The sequence below is a fragment of the Arabidopsis lyrata genome (genome assembly GCF_000004255.2).
Source record: "Arabidopsis lyrata subsp. lyrata unplaced genomic scaffold ARALYscaffold_7, whole genome shotgun sequence".
NCBI classification, from domain to species: domain Eukaryota; kingdom Viridiplantae; phylum Streptophyta; class Magnoliopsida; order Brassicales; family Brassicaceae; genus Arabidopsis; species Arabidopsis lyrata.
This window is the reverse complement of record NW_003302549.1, coordinates 135,556-149,170: the sequence shown is the minus strand read 5'-3', so window position 1 is coordinate 149,170 and position 13,615 is coordinate 135,556. Positions and strand designations below refer to the sequence as shown.

General features: G+C 40.5%; 4 protein-coding genes and 1 long non-coding RNA gene across 10 annotated transcripts; 1 reads left to right on the top strand and 4 right to left on the bottom strand.

Moving 5' to 3' along the window:
• Positions 1 to 39: 39 nt before the first annotated feature.
• LOC9302880 (serine/arginine repetitive matrix protein 1) lies at positions 40 to 3,490 on the bottom strand. Of its 3 annotated transcripts, XM_021019905.1 has the most exons (11): positions 3,379 to 3,490; positions 3,180 to 3,280; positions 2,825 to 3,042; positions 2,618 to 2,722; positions 2,407 to 2,535; positions 2,174 to 2,311; positions 1,980 to 2,099; positions 1,715 to 1,861; positions 1,448 to 1,594; positions 1,121 to 1,327; positions 40 to 1,009 (listed from the first exon to the last, which is right to left on the bottom strand). In XM_021019905.1, exons 2-11 carry the CDS (start codon positions 3,229 to 3,231, stop codon positions 272 to 274), a joined length of 2,001 nt encoding a protein of 666 aa, XP_020875564.1. In that variant the 5' UTR covers positions 3,232 to 3,280; positions 3,379 to 3,490; the 3' UTR covers positions 40 to 271. The 3 variants fall into 3 exon arrangements, with proteins under 3 accessions (XP_020875564.1, XP_020875563.1, XP_002866807.2); XM_021019904.1 differs by lacking the exon at positions 3,379 to 3,490 and having other exon boundaries at positions 3,180 to 3,358; XM_002866761.2 differs by lacking the exons at positions 1,448 to 1,594; positions 3,379 to 3,490 and having other exon boundaries at positions 3,180 to 3,358.
• A 594-nt stretch (positions 3,491 to 4,084) lies between these two features.
• LOC110226936 (FAD-dependent urate hydroxylase-like) lies at positions 4,085 to 6,061 on the bottom strand. The gene is made up of 6 exons (XM_021019910.1): positions 5,773 to 6,061; positions 5,549 to 5,695; positions 5,406 to 5,468; positions 5,154 to 5,316; positions 4,846 to 5,074; positions 4,085 to 4,746 (listed from the first exon to the last, which is right to left on the bottom strand). Exons 1-6 carry the CDS (start codon positions 5,850 to 5,852, stop codon positions 4,214 to 4,216), a joined length of 1,215 nt encoding a protein of 404 aa, XP_020875569.1. The 5' UTR covers positions 5,853 to 6,061; the 3' UTR covers positions 4,085 to 4,213.
• On the top strand, positions 5,762 to 8,187 carry LOC110226937. 2 transcript variants are annotated; one of them, XR_002330828.1, is made up of 4 exons: positions 5,762 to 5,853; positions 6,090 to 6,169; positions 6,285 to 6,384; positions 6,565 to 6,654. It is a non-coding gene; the product is annotated as an uncharacterized LOC110226937 (long non-coding RNA). The 2 variants fall into 2 exon arrangements; XR_002330827.1 differs by lacking the exons at positions 5,762 to 5,853; positions 6,090 to 6,169 and adding an exon at positions 7,487 to 8,187 and having other exon boundaries at positions 6,238 to 6,384; positions 6,565 to 7,408.
• Positions 6,165 to 7,970, bottom strand: LOC9302879 (FAD-dependent urate hydroxylase). Of its 2 annotated transcripts, none has more exons than XM_021019908.1 (6): positions 7,871 to 7,970; positions 7,645 to 7,791; positions 7,503 to 7,565; positions 7,269 to 7,431; positions 6,961 to 7,189; positions 6,165 to 6,860 (listed from the first exon to the last, which is right to left on the bottom strand). In XM_021019908.1, exons 1-6 carry the CDS (start codon positions 7,948 to 7,950, stop codon positions 6,319 to 6,321), a joined length of 1,224 nt encoding a protein of 407 aa, XP_020875567.1. In that variant the 5' UTR covers positions 7,951 to 7,970; the 3' UTR covers positions 6,165 to 6,318. The 2 variants fall into 2 exon arrangements, with proteins under 2 accessions (XP_020875567.1, XP_020875568.1); XM_021019909.1 differs by having other exon boundaries at positions 7,269 to 7,404.
• LOC9302878 (phosphoinositide phospholipase C 3) lies at positions 8,085 to 10,705 on the bottom strand. Of its 2 annotated transcripts, none has more exons than XM_021019906.1 (8): positions 10,259 to 10,705; positions 9,957 to 10,135; positions 9,734 to 9,869; positions 9,450 to 9,644; positions 9,148 to 9,374; positions 8,951 to 9,068; positions 8,639 to 8,869; positions 8,085 to 8,561 (listed from the first exon to the last, which is right to left on the bottom strand). In XM_021019906.1, exons 1-8 carry the CDS (start codon positions 10,565 to 10,567, stop codon positions 8,247 to 8,249), a joined length of 1,710 nt encoding a protein of 569 aa, XP_020875565.1. In that variant the 5' UTR covers positions 10,568 to 10,705; the 3' UTR covers positions 8,085 to 8,246. The 2 variants fall into 2 exon arrangements, with proteins under 2 accessions (XP_020875565.1, XP_002866805.1); XM_002866759.2 differs by having other exon boundaries at positions 9,957 to 10,153; positions 10,259 to 10,703.
• Positions 10,706 to 13,615: the final 2,910 nt, after the last annotated feature.

Genomic DNA, 13,615 nt, shown 5'->3' with positions numbered 1-13,615 from the left:
AAGAAGAAACGATAGGTTTTGTTGATATCACAAGAGATGTAAGTAAAATGCACATACATATATAAATATATATATCTTGAAAGACACGCATGCATATTATTACAATGTATTGAGACTTGACTCTGAAACCATTGCTGAGCTTCTTGACTCTCAACATTCTTCTTCCTCCACTCTAGATCTTTTTAAGAATTACACTAATGGCCCCAAACTTTAAACTTATAAACATTTCACATCAATAGAAAATAATTGAACAATGAGATCCAGAAGAAGCCTAAACGTGGAGAAGGACGGCTTGTCCTTGGAATTTGTGGACTTTGGATTGAAAGAGGTCGAGATTCTTGTTCAATTTCGAACCTTTCATCTCCAGCTGCCCTAGCCTCCCCGCCACCACCGTCACCTTCTCTCTGCATTCTTTGATTTCCTTCTCCCTCTTCACCAGCTCCGCCGTCATCTCCTCCATCTCCCCCTTCTTCGCCGTCAGATCTCTCTCGCACACCTCTTTCTCCACCTTCGCCGTGTCGTACTGCCCGAAGTACTCCACTGCCTCCGCCAGTTCCGCCACCGCGGTCTTCAGCCACGACACGTTGATTTTCACCGACTCCATGTCTTTCACCACCGCCGCCATCTCCGCCACGCGCGTTTTCGTCAGATCCCTCAGGACCGTCTTCTTCAGCTCCATCACCACCGCGGCTAGGGATTCCAGGTAATACGACCGAGTTGCCATTGCTTGCAGCTTCGAGGTGGCCGCGATGTCTCCGTGCTTTTCGATGATCGCCTGCAGGGTTTCCGACACGCTCTGCCTCACTCTATAGTTCGCGACGGATACGTAAGCCTCGGATATCATTGATTGATTCTCTTCCTTGCCGCTTTCGTAGTTCTTGAGTCCTCTCATTTTGGTAATCTCCTGCATTGTGAAGCTCTGTGACTCGTCAGGCAGCTCGGGCGGCTCGAACTGCTTGTCTTGCTCATAGGTTTCAGCCGCAACTATCTGGTAGTTGTGGTGAACCGGCTGCAGGTGTAAAGGCATTATCATTTCTTTGTTTTTTTTTAGGGAATTTCAAATTGCAAATCAATAGTGACTGAGAGAGAGCGAGAGAGAAAGTTGGAAGAGGATTCACACCGTGTTGTTCTCTGATACGAGCCTGGAACGTAGTGGGCTACGGATTTCTGGATAGAGGTAGGTGGAGTGGTTATCGTCGTCGCTGGATGAATAGTATGGTCCACGAACTGGACTCGGAGGAGCGCTGTTCTGCGGTATTACGTCGCCACCTAGCTCATACATTGCCTCAAATTCCTCATTATCCTGGTGGCTTCTACGACGGTCAGGCTGCACAATTAGAGAGATATTTCAATATATGTGACTCACTGTCAAGAGGACTTGATTGTTTTATCACTAGGCAGAAGCTGGAACAGAAACAATGAGCAAGACTTAAGAGTTTTTGAGTACCGTTCTGTATGGTTGTGGTGGTGGTGAACGGCTTGCTGCTGGATGCAATGGGCTCGGTGGAGAGCTTTTCCGCTGTATTATGTCGCCATCTAGCTCATACATTGCCTCGAATTCCTCATTATCCTGGTGATTTCTACGACTGTCAGGCTGCACAATTAGAGAGAAAACTCAGTATATGTGAATCACTGTCAAGAGGACTTGATTTTTTTATCACTAGGAAGAGCTGAAACAGAAACAATGGGCCAGACTTAAGAGTTTTTTGAGTACCGTTCTGTATTGTTGTGGTGGTGGTGGTGAACGGTTTGCTGCTGGATGCAATGGGCTCGGTGGAGAGCTGTTTCGCGGTGTTACATCGTCATCTGGCTCATAAAAGTCCTCAATTTGCTCTTTACCATGGTTACTACGTTGATCAGACTGCAGCATAAGAAGAACAAATTCTATTGTCAGTCTAAGTGACTCACTAGAAAGAGACTTTGATTTACTTATCCCTAAAAAGAAGCTAACAGTGAGCCAGACTCGAGTTTTTGAGTACCGTTTTGTATGCTGCTGGATGAAATGGGCTCGGTGGAGAGCTGTTTCGCGGTGGAACATCACCATCTTGGTCGTACAGGTCCTCATATTGCTCTTTGCCATGGTTACTACGGCGATCAGGCTGCAATTCGGGAGAGAGAGTTTATGTCATCTATGTGGCTCATCAAGTACTCAAGAATCACGAGCAAGACTTACCGTTCTGTATGATGGTGGAGTGCGGCTTCCAGCTGGATGAAATGGGCTCCCCGGAGCGTTATTCTGCAGCAAAGTGTTGGCCTCAGGTTCGTACATTGCGTCGTAGTGGTCTCTATCGTGGTCTCTGCGGCGATCAGGCTGAAATCAAGCATTAAAAGCAATGCATCTGAAGCCTTTAGTGATTGATGGGTTTGAATACGAATCAGGTCATCAGAGCTTTAGGTTATTAGTACCGTTTGGTATGGAGATGGAGAAGGGCTTCTGAATGGGTGAAATGGGCTCGCATTGCTTCGGGTATCTGCTTCATACATTCGATCCTGGTGTTCTCGACGATACTCGGTTGATCTCCTAGGACGTTCAGGCTGCAGTTATAGAGAGAACGGCATCAGGAAACAAACGGTGGAGACAAAAAGAAGACTCGAAACAGAAGAAGCAAGAAAGTACCGTGCGGTTTCCAGCTGGATGAAATGGGCTGGAAGGAGCATTGGTCTCTGGCTCATAACTCATCGCGTCCATTCTGTCTCTACCGTGGTCTCGACGACGTTCGGGCTGAAATTGAGGAAAAGGCAAACTCAGTATCATCTACGTATACTATGTTTGGTTGAAAGAGACAATTGATTTTGGGGAATGAAACAGGGGATAGATGAGTACCGTGCCGTATCCATACACGGGAGGCCTGGGGTGGGAGTTGGGGACACGTTCAGAGGCAGGCTGTTTCCAGTAGGGTCTTTGTTCATCGGAGGTGGGGAAATCGTACTCTGTTTCGGCTCTTTTGTTGGAGAGATACGATGGTGGCGGGGATCTAGCACCGGAGGGATGAGCAGGGCTGCCCGGAGTGCTCTTGCTGACAGTTTTCTTGCCAAAGAGTCCTGAAGAGAAAATTGGTCAACTTGTTTGGATTTTGCTAAGTGGATGATAGTAAATAGGATCCATTTGAGTTGAGAAAGTCAAGTCTTTCACGATCCCAGCCAGAGTTAAACATTCCGGCTACAAAAAAGGGAGTTACCTGATGATCTTTTGCCATCTTTCTTAGCTTTGCTTGAAGTGAAGAAGTCCATGTTGGGTGGAGAGGCACAGGATGATGGGAGAACCGGATTGAGAAATGACCTGTGTTTAAACCGGAACATAAGACGGCATGCAAATTAGTACCTTGGTTGTATGGTAATAATTGTATACATACATATGTTAGGAATTCATAAGAGTACCTTGCTGCTGGATGATCGGAGTTGCCGGAGAAGACTTTTTGGTTTTCGTTTCTTCAACGCGTCATACTGCGACTTGTATATTCGCCCTTTTAAGTATGTGTATTATGGATACTTTTATAAAATAGAAAAATGCCAATTGGAAAAGTCTATGATATAACCATTCATTTGACTTTTGACTATAAATTATTACAAACAAACAAATACCTTATGATATAGCAAGATTGGTCAGATCTAAATCATAACTATTTGTTTTCGTTTTTCTTTATCAAGCAAGTGGCAGCAAGCAAACCATGACTTGGTCAATAGTGGCTACCTTTCTGTGGTCAAATGGGCCCATACTCTGTCACGAAATGGGCCGGAGAGGGAATAAAAAGAAAAAGAAAAGTCCAAATATAGGAGAAATTCCTTAAAAGCCCAGCCGCCCAGATGATCAAACTGGCCATCGCCGGCGACCACGGTTGCCGCTGGTGCGATTTGATCCAGTGGGAACCTTTGTCACCTTGCCTCTTCTCACTTTCCTCTTCAGGTTCCTTTTTCTTTCTGAATCCAAATTTATTTGAACTTTACTAAACATTGATACCAAAAAAATATATATATATATATATTTGTTTGGACGAGGCTTTGTAGTTTGCATAATGTAATAAAGATAACTTGTGCTATAGTTCAATTGAAGAGCTGAGATTGCCGTATATAGTAAACGAGCTTCTTGTTCACTACTCAACCATGCCTTGTGGCTCTTTATTAATACTTCGTTTATTATATGGAAAAAAAAAGAGCGATAATGACAAGAAGAGAATCACAAGCTTTTGACTTATCCCTGCTTGCTCATTGAGAATCACGGGACAAGGCTTCCGCAATCGAAATGAGACTTTTTCAGCAACGTCCGAGATAGGTAAGACGACAAGAACCTGTCTCTCAGCATGTTCATCCACTTCCCTCTGCTCTGCTGTATGAATCCTACTGTATATGCCGTTGTTATCAGATCAATGCTTCTCCATTTCCTTTCTCCTGCATACTTCTTCAACCCTCCTTCTATCCTCTTATAACTCTCTTCTTCTGTTTCACCTTTCTGATTCTTTGCTTTTATCGCTTCACCTAGACAACGAGCGAGGATAACTCCATCCTCCATGGCTGAGCAACCCCCTTGTCCGATATCAGGAGTCATTGGGTGAAGTGCATCCCCTGCAACGCACACATTGTCTTTTGTGATGTTTGACCATAGCAGTTCCCATGGAGGCCGGTACTTCAGTCGAGACATCACCATGCTATCAAGATCCGTGGTCTCCACCACATTCTTAATGTTTTCAGGCAAGTCCTTGATCTTGTTCAGCACAAACTCTTTGAGGATTTCCGGATTTGTCTCCTCATCTAACAAGCGCAAGGAGAAGAGTCAAAGACAGTAGTATGATATGAACAAGAAGCTGCTTGTAGATAGATATCATATCAGGTAAAGTTGCATATATTTACCTATATCAGTTGAGGTGTGGGTTAAGAACCAGTAGACATTTTTGTGGTCACAGGGGATAAAACCGGAACGAACACCATCTCCACAAAACTGGAAGAACCTTTTCCCAAATCCATGGCCTTCCGGGAAATGTGTGAGCCCTCGGATTGCTAACCGGGCAGTTGTAGCCAGATTTTTGAAGCCTAGCCACTTACCAACCACCGAGTACACTCCATCGCACCCTACCAAAACCTGCATGTCGTTTAGAAACCTTACAATTCCCTAGCAAGACCGGGCCTCACATGGTTTACAGAGGACAAGTAGTTATTACCTTGGTTTTGAGAATGGTCCCGTCAGATAGATGAACCATCTTGTAGCGTCCAGACAATTCGATATGAACAACCTTGGACGAAAATCTTATAGACTCTTCAGGTAACTCACCTGCTAGAGCCTCTAACAACAGCTTCCTCTGTACGCATCGAGACTCGTATTCTCTGACAAAACCACTCAACAAGATGACTAAAATTTCCTATTTATTGTTTAACATTCATAGATTTTGTTGTGCAGAGAAGAAGAAACATACTCGGATTCTGGAAACAGCATCTCTTTGGGAGGATTTCCTGCAGAAATTGGTCCAACCACCCATCTGCAGCAAGATCAAAGATGAGTTTCCTTTTCTACTGAGCTGATTATATTTGAATACTAATAATAGTGTTAGTTTGCTACCCTTGAAGACGATCATGGAGACTGCGAATATGCTGAGAAACGCCGAGAGCTTCCATGGCCTTCCAAGCATTGTACCAAGTGGTAAATGCAAATCCTGTCGCTCTCAGTGTCTCCGAAGATTCCAGCACCATGCTTCTGATCCCAAGCCTATGAAACAGACACGCCACTTTTGTTAACTTGCTCCGCTTCATAACAACTCAAAAGGTGTACACACACACACACACCTGTGTAGTCCAACAGCGGTGGAAAGCCCGGAGATACCGGCGCCAACGATGATGATATCTGGGGTGCCTTCTTCTTCCATGGTGCGTTGATGATCTTTGAAAGATAGTTCTGTTTTTCTTCCGCAATTGTATTTATTTTTATAAATAAACAAAAAAAAAAAAAAAATGGGGTGGAAGATGGCAAGTCAAACAAGGCATCCTTGTTCTAGGCAGGCGGCTATAAATTATTGTTCTTTATAGTGTCACACTTGATCTATTATGTTCTAGCTAGGGATGAAACAATTTTACGTTCTAAATCTATAATCGTGGAGAAACAGATACACTGCTTATTTTGGAAAGGAAACGAGATTCAACGAAACGTATAAGGAGGATTCAAGACGAGAAGCCTCGTGTTTTTGTAAGCCTTGCCCTGTGGCATTATTAATCCTTTCTATTCAGAGTTTATTATATGACATAACATAAAAAAGATAGATAATCAGTCTTGAAGCAAAGGTGATATAACTGGTCTGCAGTTGTTGATGACAAGAAGAATCCCAAACTTTTGACTTATCCTTGCTTCCTCGTAAGGCTTCCGCAATCGAAATGGGACTTTTTCAGCCGCAACCGTGATAGGTAAGACGACAAGAACCTGTCTCTCAACATGTTCATCCACTTCCCTCTGCTCTGCTGTATGAATCCTACTGTATATGCTGTTGTTATAAGATCAATGCTTCTCCATTTCCTTTCTCCTGCATACTTCTTTAACCCTTCTCCAATCCTCTTATAACTCTCTTCTTCTGTTCCACCTTTCAGATTCTTTGCTTTTATCGCTTCACCTAAACAACGAGCGAGGATAACTCCATCTTCCATGGCTGAGCAACCCCCTTGTCCGATATCAGGAGTCATTGGGTGAAGTGCATCCCCTGCAACGCACACATTGTCTTTTGTGATGTTTGACCATAGCAGTTCCCATGGAGGTCGGTACTTCAGTCGAGACATCACCATGCTATCAAGATCCGTGGTCTCCACCACATTCTTAATGTTTTCAGGCAATTCTTTGATCTTGTTCAGCACAAACTCTTTGAGGATTGCCGGATTTGTCTCCTCATCTAACAAGCGCAAGGAGAAGAGTCAAAAACAGTAGTTTGATTATGAACAAGAAGCTGCTTGTAGATAGATATCATATCAGGTAAAGTTGCATATATTTACCTATATCAGTGGAGGTGTGGGTTAGGAACCAGTAGACCGTGTTGTGGTCACAGGTGACAAAACCCGAACGAACACCGTCTCCATAAAACTGGAAGAACTTTTTCCCAAATCCGTGGCCTTCCGGGAAATGTGTGAGCCCTCGGATTGCTAACCGGGCAGTTGTAGCCAGATTTTTGAAGCCTAGCCACTTACCAACTACTGAGTACACTCCATCGCACCCTACCAAAACCTGAATGTCGTTTAGAAACCCTACAATTCCGTAGCAAGACCAGGCCTCACATGGTTTACAGAAAACAAGTAGTTACTACCTTGGTTTTGAGAATGGTCCCGTCGGAGAGATGAACCATCTTGTAGCGTCCAGACAGATCGATATGAACAACTTTAGACGAATACCTTATGGTCTCTTCAGGTAACTCACCTGCTAGAGCCTCTAACAACAGTTTCCTATGTATGCATCGAGACTCATATTCTCTGACAAAACCATTCAACAAGATAACTAAAGTTTTCTTTTATATGCTTTGTGCAGAGAAGAAGAAACATACTCGGATTCTGGAAACAGCATCTCTTTAGAAGGATTTCCTGCAGAAATTGGTCCAACCACCCATCTGCATCAAGATCAAAGATGATGAGTTCTCTAGTATACAGAGCTGATTATGAATAGTAATAATAGTGTTAGTTTGATACCCTTGAAGGCGATCATGGAGAGTGCGAATATGTTGAGCAACGTCGAGAGCTTCCATGGCCTTCCAAGCATTGAAATAAGTCGTAAGAGCAAACCCTGTCGCTCTCAGTTTCTCTGAAGATTCCAGCACCATGCTTTTGATCCCAAGCCTGTGCCACAGACACACACACCACTTTTGTTAACTTACTCTGCTTCATAACAACTCAAAAGGCGTACATACACACACACCTGTGTAGTCCAACAGCGGTGGAAAGCCCGGAGATTCCGGCGCCGACGATGATGATGCCTGGAGTGCCTTCTTCTTCCATGGTGCGTTGATGATCTTAGAAAGAAAGCTCTGTTTTTTCTTCCTCACTTATATATTTATTTTTAAGTAAACCAAAAAATGCGGTGGAAAATGGCAAGTCAGACACGGCACCCTGTCTAAGGCAAGCGGCAACAGTAATCAAATATCGAATCTTTTATAGTATCTTTTAAGCAGTTATTTATATATTGTCACACTTTATCCTGTTCTAGCTAGGGAGTAAATAATTTTACATTCTAAATTTAGAAACTTGCAAACAGAGATACAAACACTGTGGCTTATTTGGAAAGAAAACGAGTTTCAACGAAACGTATAAGGAGGATCCAAGGCGAAGCTGACGAGAAGCCTCGTGTTTTTGTAAGCCTTGCCTGCTCGATCGTGAAGCCGGACGGCTCTGACTCCGGACTTCAGTTCCGGCAGAGGAAGACATGTCTGTCCTGCGAAATCATTCTGGGTGTCATTGTCGTAGTCTTGGACCTTGAACCACAGAAGCGCCAGTTCTGGAACACACAGCTGAAACAGGAACTCGTCGTTGCTCCATATAGGAAACCACTGATCGACAGCTGTTTCCGTTCTGTATGAGACCGTGTCTCTCGGAACTCCTGCTATTCCAATCTGATGCAAATGCAACACACACACACACATTATTACGAAGATATCTAGTTTAAAACTACTAGTACCTAGTTGTTTACCTTTACGAAGAAATCTGGAGGAGAGTATTGATCAAAGTGTGTCTGATGGAAATCCAAATCCCATCCTTCCCCTGTGTAAACCTTCACCTTGAGAGTGGTCTTGATGGGAAGCCTTTTGCAAGGGTCGAAGAGTGTGTGCTCGTCTAGCAAGATGCGAGGCTTTTTAACGTACCCACATCCACCATTCGCCCTGAACATTCCTTGCATTATCCATAGTTGCTTCCCATGTCCCTTTTTCAACACAAATTTTTCAACCATTTTTTTATATATCGACTTTACTTACTTAAACGATGATGAGCCACTACCACTTACTTGCATGTTAAAAGCAACCATTTGAGCACCGTGTGTCCAACCAACATGGGGATCGTAGTTTGACGAGTCCACTCTTGTACCCTTTGGATATATCCTCACCAGATTCCTCTGTGTAAACCTGTTTTTCTTTTTTTTTTAAATCCAACTCTTAAGTCAAAAAGGTTCAACATTTGGACTCATCTCACTCTATATTTTACCTGACAAGATCCGTTCCTCTGGTCCTAACCATTGTCTCTAGCCACTGCTCGTCCATGCTAACCCTTCGAGGCTTCTCTGGATCATCACTCAAGCAATCCTTCAAAGGATCTTTGCAGTTTGCAGCGTGGATTGCGATCAAGTCTCTATATCCTCCTACAGCTTCACTCTCCAATTCTCCTTTTTCTTCAAGAATCTTGTTTTCTCCTCCCCGTGCCATATTAGTACTCTGTTACAGCAGATTGAATTTATGAATGTTTGCAAAATCGTTCCCACTAGGAGGCGTTAAATCACTTATTCTTACACTCGCTACTCTGCTCCACGAAGTCTCTTTAACCATTGGAGTTCTTGTTGTCTGTACAGTTTTGCTCTCAAGATACTCCTTTGGAGGCTTCGTAGAGATGAGAATCTTCTTCTTAAGTTCTTCTGGTGATGGAAAATGCTTCCAACTCTCTGAGCCACAACGAAACAGCATCCCTCTGAATGTTTTAGTTAACATCTACAAACATAGAATCAGTTAAATTTGTAAATCACTCCTTTTCAGATTAGCTAGGAAATATATACTCTGTTTCTGCAAAACCATCTCACCCTAGCAACTTGCGCTTGAAGATTGGGTGGCAAATGATCTTCGAGAGTGATCATGACTGGATAGTCAGACACGTAAAACGCGTTATCCTTGATGGCGTTCAGACATTTCTGCAGATCTTCATGCGATGTAAGTGTCCTGATGAGGGAACCAAAACATATATAGTCTGAGACGATCTTTTTGGAGTCTGTTTGTTGATTAGAAGAGTTGGTTAGTGGGACCAACCTGCCATGACGAACTTCAGCAGCGTTCCCTGAAGGATTAGGCCATAAGTCGAGCTCGATCACCTTTACGCCTTTTCTGAGAGCCTGCACGATCGGTTCTACGCTGCTTCTGCTGTTCACTTGGTTCCCAGTCAAGTAAGAGTTGTGTCCCGTGTAGACAAAGTAATGCGATAACGGCGCCTTCATGTCATGATGCACCTTAAGTTAATTAACCCAGGCCAATCAAGAACGTCGTCATATATACCCAATTATAAAACCATTTTGTGAAGAAAAAAAGCCATAAAAAGTTTCCAACTTACATACCTGGCCAGACATGGGAAGAGGAGAGTTGGTATCGCTGAAGAGGTACCGATAGAAGGCGTTGAGATGAACAAGTCCATGGTGATGAAAAATGTTGTGGTGTTTAACGCTGTGGAAGATATCCTGCACGTAGTCCAACCCTGCGTGCCGCTCTCCTTGAACTTCACTCACAAATCTAAGAAGCTCATCGAAAGACATCTTGCCGTTTCTTGAGTAAGCTTCGAAGAGTCTCTTGATGCTCACTGGTGGTTCCCTCGTTTTCTCCTTGAAGCTTCTGCTACAACAGAAGCACACTTTGAAACTCTCCGACATTCTTCTTATTCTTCTTACTTGTTAGTTCTGAGAGCATATATATATTACACACACATAGACATAGTTAGCGTATATGATATGTAAGTAAAAGTGATGAAGAATATATATATGCTCGTGTTAGCATCTCAAGGAACGCGTCTCGCTATTCCAATTACTTAATTATTCTTATTTTTAAAGTAAACTTGTTTGTTTATGACTATAAAAACCTTATAAAAGATTTAAATACACTTATGCATGGGTCCGAGGAAAACATAAAGGATCAATTAAAGACGTTGTCACGTCTTTTCTAATGGGGATATATACTGGCTTTTTGAGGTGCAAATAAAAGAGACCACTGCCTACCAAAAAAAAAAGAGACCACTTTGAGCAGCATCAAATCTTCTTTTATTTTGTGAGATTAAAATTTCCAAACAAAGCATCAACGAGCCGTAATATATATATATAAGAAAAAACAATTCATTTTGAGTGATATTCATTGGATGTTATTGTAACCATGTTTGGAATTTGGATACTGGGTTTTCAAAGCATAATTAGGAATATACGATCCCCTTTGTCGGTCTTTCGCGCATGAGTCATATATATGTGAAATAGGTTCAGTGCGATTAGCCTTCTCACAAACACGCTATCAGATATGTTTTTTTTTTTTTTTTTTTAATATGTTATATGCATTGTAATGTTTCGGGAGATGTTTTTTTTTTTTTTTGCGTTTTGGTGATTTTAAAAAATCGATGCGTGATGTTATTGGTTTGGGATCCATGTGTTGAATCATGATTGGCGCATACATAATAACTAAAATTTAGTCCAACATATATCAATTTTTTTAACATTCTTATGTGTGTTTTAATTATAATAAATTATCCATACATAAGTTTACATAAATATTAGCGAAAAAATAACTTACTATAAATATATTTTAAATTCATCTATTTTCTTATAAAAATTAAATCAGTCTTACAAATTTTTATTAAAAAACAAAAAAAAGAACTTGATATATTTGTTAAAGTTTACAATAGTATAGTAGTTGCACGATTTACTATCTTTTTAAAAAGTTATATATTTGTGTAAACTAAATGTGAATGTTTATAGAAATGTACATATATAAGTGAAGGTATTGGGAGATGATTGGATAATGAAGTTGATCCTGAAGTGAAAGGTTCAGAGTGGTTGGATTTTTGTGTGATTGATGGAAGCTATGTTCTGTAAGTAGGGACCTTCTCCACAGTCCCACACCACCCTTTTCTCTATTTTTAATTCTCCCTTATTATTATTATTGTTACTTTTGGATCTTTATAAATCAAGTTCTGGTTATGTAAGTAAGTTCACATATATTGACACTCGGCGAGTTACCAATGGAAAGTATATACATTTGTTGAGGAAAAAAGGAGGAAAAGAAAATCGCATATATCAATCAATTGGGTCCCGGAAAGTTAGATTATCTAGAATATTGACAGTTTGTGATAATTATCGTGGACGTATCCATGTTTTAGAAACAAGCTTTTAGTTTCTCACTTAATTTGTGGTAATAGTTTTGTTTTCATTTTTGAGCTGAAAATTTAAGGGAAATTGTAAAATCTATACTCAGAAGAATTGATAATTAACTGACAGAAAAAAAACATTGTTGTCTTCTACTGTTTTAATTTTATGACAATTATGCCCCTAACTTATATTAAACTAAAAATTGAAATCCTGCAGAAAATTAAATCGAGCAAATAGAGATGCGGCGGTGACGATTCGTCGATGCTCTCTAATCACGACGATCTACACGAGATAGCACATCCACTCATCGGCAACATCATCGTAATGCCGCCGTGTTCATTCCGGTTCGTCGAGTCGTGACAAGCAATTTTTTTAGTTTTCGTCAGTGAATGTAATTGTAGTGATGGTGGCTATGATATCGGCGAAGAGTTTTACAGTGGTGCCACCGCTAGAACACTACTCTGACGCTATGATTCTTCAATTGTTTTGTTTCATGATTTGGAGAAAAGTATTCGAAAAGAAGGAGAAGAAAAGTGGTTCAATTTTCTCTCATAATTGTAAGTGGTGCTCATTCTTATTTAAATTTTGGGTTCTTAACGATAGTAGAAATGGTATTTAGTATTTACGACGATAGTGATGATGGTGAGTTTGGAAAAAAGAAGGTGATGTGAATGAAATCATGGATTGAGATGGCGTCGGAGAGGTGCGACAAGCTAAATGATTTTATGGTGATGTCGTCGGTGAAGGTGAGATGGTTTAAGAGTTTTATAAGCACCGCCGTTTTCTCCGTATATCTCGTCGGTGAGTAGATCTAAAACAAAACTTGTTATTTTTCGTTGCTAGTTATTTTCATCGTTATCACGTTAACCTCGTTATTGATTATTTTTGGTGAATATTATATATAAATTACACGTTAAAATAAATATTATCCATATATCGTGTATCTTACCGTGTTTATACTAATATTATTCCGATATTTAATATGTTAGCATGTTATTATTCTATATAACATGTTGTTATAATTGTTATCATGTTAATTATGTAAGAAAAAGTCTAATTCTTTTTTATTGTGCTGATATATACATAAATAAAAAATACTGATTCACAATTTTAAATCGATAAACATTTTTCTAACAATTAATTTTTACACTTATCGGGATATCATATTTTTTAGCACGTTAAACAAATAATTATATATTTATCGTCCGCATATTATAATTATTTTTAATTAATGGCATTTTTGTAATTAATTCAAAAAGAAAGGATATTTTTGGTTTATATTTCATTTCTCTTTCATATTTACCTAAATAACATATCTTTATGTATAGATTCTTAATTTTTTCATCTTCTAGGTATATATATTTCATTCGCCCAAAATTTAATAGTTGCTTCTTCTATTATTGGTACTACAAAAGTATAAATAACTACAAAGAGTCGATGGGGAGAAAGGGCCAAATTTAGTGGTACATACATTAATATAAAATTAAATAATGTTAGGTAAAGTGACATATCTCACTTTATCCCAGTCACTTTCGATTCGGGTCCAATTTTTTTTTTTTTATAAATATATTC